Here is a 4,101-nt window from a genome sequence, read left to right on the forward strand (position 1 = left end):
TAGTGTTTTACAATTTGTTGGATACTTAAAATTATTTTTAGTTCCGTATTTACATGTGACTGTTTTAGGTACTTGTGACATACAATTTAGCAACGACTGATCTTCACTTCTTCTTCTGCGGGGGAGCGTTTTTGGCGAGCCATTCAAGAGCTCTCTGGATTTGAGGGGGCACGGGAGGTGCAACGGGCAGAACATCACCCTGGAAATAACATACTGTTAAAGACATAATAGTACGTGATTTTTCAGCCCTTGTGATTTGATGAATTCAACCGTCAATCGAATGCTTTTATGCAATGTAAATAAAAGAGTTACTAACATTTGGCTGGAATCCGTTCTCGTCAGCGATGTAGCTAACAGCAACAGGCACTCCTTCAGGGGAGGTGAAGGCGAAGGATCCACTTGCAACAACTGGAGTTTCCGGAGGGTTACCGCCGAGGTTTTTAGGGGTACCCTGCTCTTGGAGTGAAATACCGTTGTCAGTCTCCAATCTGTAACAAGAAATGGTTACTTGTCATAACATAATCTTCAGGTCTATCCGACAGTGAAACGGATAAGAATTGAGAAACATTTCAATTTATGTTATAGAGGATGGAAATAACTTCATTTTCCTGTATCGTAAAAGGATTATAGTCCTTGTATTAAACATTGTATTTATTTTTAGCCTCAGTATGTTGGTAAATCCAGAATAATAATAACTTACGCATAGCTATAAGAACCATCAGGGTTGACGTCGTTGTCGTATCTTAGAACATTGGCACTCTGATCACTACTGGAGGCTCTAGGAGCATTAACTTTGGGTGCAGCTGCGTGAACGGGTGCAGCTGCGCGAACGGGTGCAGGACGGACGGGTCCTCGCTTGCCCTGGTTGAAGAATTGAGCCGAGGACACGGCCAGAACGGCAACGAGGACAATCTGAGACAAAGAAAAACAATATAGGTTAATGTGACGAGTGTAAAAGCAACAAATACAAGATAAAAAATAAATTAAATTGAGCTATATTCAAATACAGCTTTTTGTATCTAGATTTTTTTCAATCCACTGACCAAACACTTCATAATGATAGGAGACGATCTGTTCACTAACTGATGTAGACGATGACAAACATTTAACTTTTATACTTATATTCCGAGTTATTTTATGCAATTTGACATTGATACAGTCATGCATTTGCATTTGTTTTATTAATTAATAAAGATGTAACATTTACGTCATAAATCATATGAAAGTTTATTCTAGTGAATAAAGCGTCTTCAATATTCATTTCTTGCTGGCTCTGTATTAAAATTTACAATTTATCGTGACCTCATTTAAGCTTTAAATTAACAGACTATCAACTATATGTCATTTCATGTTTCTTGGTTTTGAGCTAACAATGTCGCTACATGTCAACGACTTCACAAGATAGGTCTAATAAAAAAGCCTCTATTTGTACTCTGTTTTGCTTTTGACATAGCGACCGTTGGCTGAAAAAGTATCCTGATTTAAAAGAAATTATTAATACGTTCAAAGTAACCAGGGAATTTCTTCGAGTATTAACACAAAATAAATGGGGAACTCGTATTGAGTAAACGTGGAATATCATAGTTAGTTATCTCACTTAACTCGTTCCCTGTCCCTTATTCCATTTCGTGTCATCAATTTATTTAAATCACAGGTCAAAAGCTTCCATTGGAGTAAAATGAAAAGACAAGTTTGCATTCACGAAGATATTAGTATCTATTCAAAAATATACGTTATACCTAGAAGCACAGTGCACTATGTTGCGCGATTGCCAAGTAATTTGCAACTTAGTATAAACAGGGTGGAAATTTGAGACGGGTCAGTAAGGCCAATTACTCTAACAGGTGTAACTCCAGGGAAACGGATCTTTATTTCTATTGGCATTCACAGACTTTGAAAAAATAGTAGAATAAGGAAATTAAAAGAATTTTTACTTTTGTGAAGATTAAGGTCTCTATGGGACCAACTGAAGTAAAAGTACTAGAAATCGCAATAAACTTTTATTATGAAAAGTAGAGCCTCGCTTGCCCTGGTCCCATCACTTAACAAATATTATTTAAAAAAATACATTTCACAGAGACATTTAATTATTACTATTCATTCTAGGTAGTTACAAAAATGATACTAACGATTTCACATCGTATTATGCATTATAAAAACAATAACAAAAAGAAAAATAAATAAAAAGATTTTTTAAAGAACATCGGTATATTTTTTTTTTGCACTCACACACTCAACATAGCCCCGCACTAGGGTAACCCTGTGTCGCGGGTGCCATGGACACACACACATAGACAACCACAAATAAGCCATGTAAGCCATGTAAGCCAAATATTAGGGGTTAAAGTATGAAATTGCCGTTTTATTGCAATAGGTTCTTTGAATTTTCATAGAATCTTCATGGTTTGAGGTTTTCGAATGAAACTTTTTTCAAATGGGTTCTGTGATTTTTTTTTTTTAAATTTGAAACATTTGAATATCGACTTTCAATTGTTTTTGTTATTCAATTTAGACAAGAAAGATGGATACTGCGAAAATTCGAGTGATTTTTGAATACGAGTTCCGACGCGGAACTAACGCGGCAGAAACAGCCCGCAATATCAATGCTGCGTTTGGAGAGGGTACTAACGAACGCACCGTGCGATTTTGGTTTAAACGCTTTCGTGATGAAAATTTCGACTTAAAGAACGAGCCACGAGGAAGACCGCCCACACAGGTGAATAACGATGAATTAAGAGAGATAGTGGAAGCCTATCCTAGTCAAACTACCCAGGAATTAGCGGCATGGTTTAACGTTACCTTACCCACAATATTGACTCACTTGCGTCAAATCAATAGAATAAAAAAATACGAAAAATGGGTGCCTCATGATTTGACTGATCTGCAGAAAGAAACGCGTGTTGAAACTTGTGTTGCCTTGTTGAACCGGTACAGAAATGAAGGAATATTGGATCGAATTGTAACATGTGATGAAAAGTGGATTCTTTACGATAACCGGAAAAGAAAAATGCAATGGCTGACCCCAGGTCAAATGCCACAACAGTGTCCTAAAGCAAAACTTACCAATAAAAAGGTAATGGTAACTGTTTGGTGGTCTCAGCATGGTGTTATTCACTATAGTTTTCTCCGATCTGGTCAAGCAATAACGGCAGATGTCTATTGTGCCGAACTCCGAACCATGTTGACAAAACTAGCAGTAAAACAGCCCCGACTCATGAATCGATCTTCACCATTATTGCTCCACGACAACGCGAGACCTCACACAGCACGAGAAACCATTTTGACCCTTCAGGAACTGCAGTTAGAAACCATTCGTCATCCTCCGTATTCACCAGACCTTGCTCCAACGGACTACCATTTTTTTCGTGATTTGGACAATTATCTACGTGACAAGAAGTTTTTTTCCCAGGAGGCAGTACGAAATGCTTTCACACAGTTTGTGCAGTCTAGATCGTCGGAGTTCTATCGCAAAGGCATTAATAACCTTCCCATTAGATGGCAGCAATGTATAGATAATAATGGCAACTATTTTGATTAAATAAATTTGTTAAAAATTTAAAAAATAAACAATTTACATTTTCAGTACAAATCGGCAATTTCATACTTTAACCCCTATTATTTCTCCCGCCTCAGGAATCGCAACTGGGACCTCTGCGTGGCAATCCAGCATGGTAAACGTTCGGCCACGGAGGCAGTTAAGTACGGAAGGTATATGGTATCATACCATTTTTAATCGACTTCAAAAAAAAGGAGATTCTCAATACGACTGTATTTTTATTTTGTATATATGTTACGCGATAACTACTGCATTTATGAACCGATTTTAATGATTCTTTTTAGTTGGAAAGAAGGTACCTCAGTATTGGTACTATTTATTTAAATTTGAAGAAAATGTTCCACCTCTAAAGGTGGTAAACTAGTGGATGAATCAGGTTTCGTATTATATTTAATTATATTATTATATATTTAAGTATTTTCCGGTAATCGATGTCAATAAAACTTGGCAAAAAGGTAAAATTGCACGAACTTTTGATGTAGGTTTTTTTAGTACTCTGTACTGAGATTATGTTGTTCTTCAAAATTTTTTAAAATATTTATGAT

At 36.6% G+C, this 4,101-nt stretch overlaps 1 protein-coding gene across 1 annotated transcript; it reads right to left on the reverse strand.

Moving 5' to 3' along the window:
* Nucleotides 1-1,055, reverse strand: LOC113236753 (larval cuticle protein LCP-22-like). The gene is made up of 4 exons (XM_026472920.1): nt 1,044-1,055; nt 701-912; nt 317-488; nt 1-199 (listed from the first exon to the last, which is right to left on the reverse strand). Exons 1-4 carry the CDS (start codon nt 1,053-1,055, stop codon nt 104-106), a joined length of 492 nt encoding a protein of 163 aa, XP_026328705.1. The 3' UTR covers nt 1-103.
* Nucleotides 1,056-4,101: the final 3,046 nt, after the last annotated feature.

This window comes from Hyposmocoma kahamanoa, unplaced genomic scaffold (assembly GCF_003589595.1).
Source record: "Hyposmocoma kahamanoa isolate Upper Pololo Valley unplaced genomic scaffold, ASM358959v1 92, whole genome shotgun sequence".
Classification (NCBI taxonomy): domain Eukaryota; kingdom Metazoa; phylum Arthropoda; class Insecta; order Lepidoptera; family Cosmopterigidae; genus Hyposmocoma; species Hyposmocoma kahamanoa.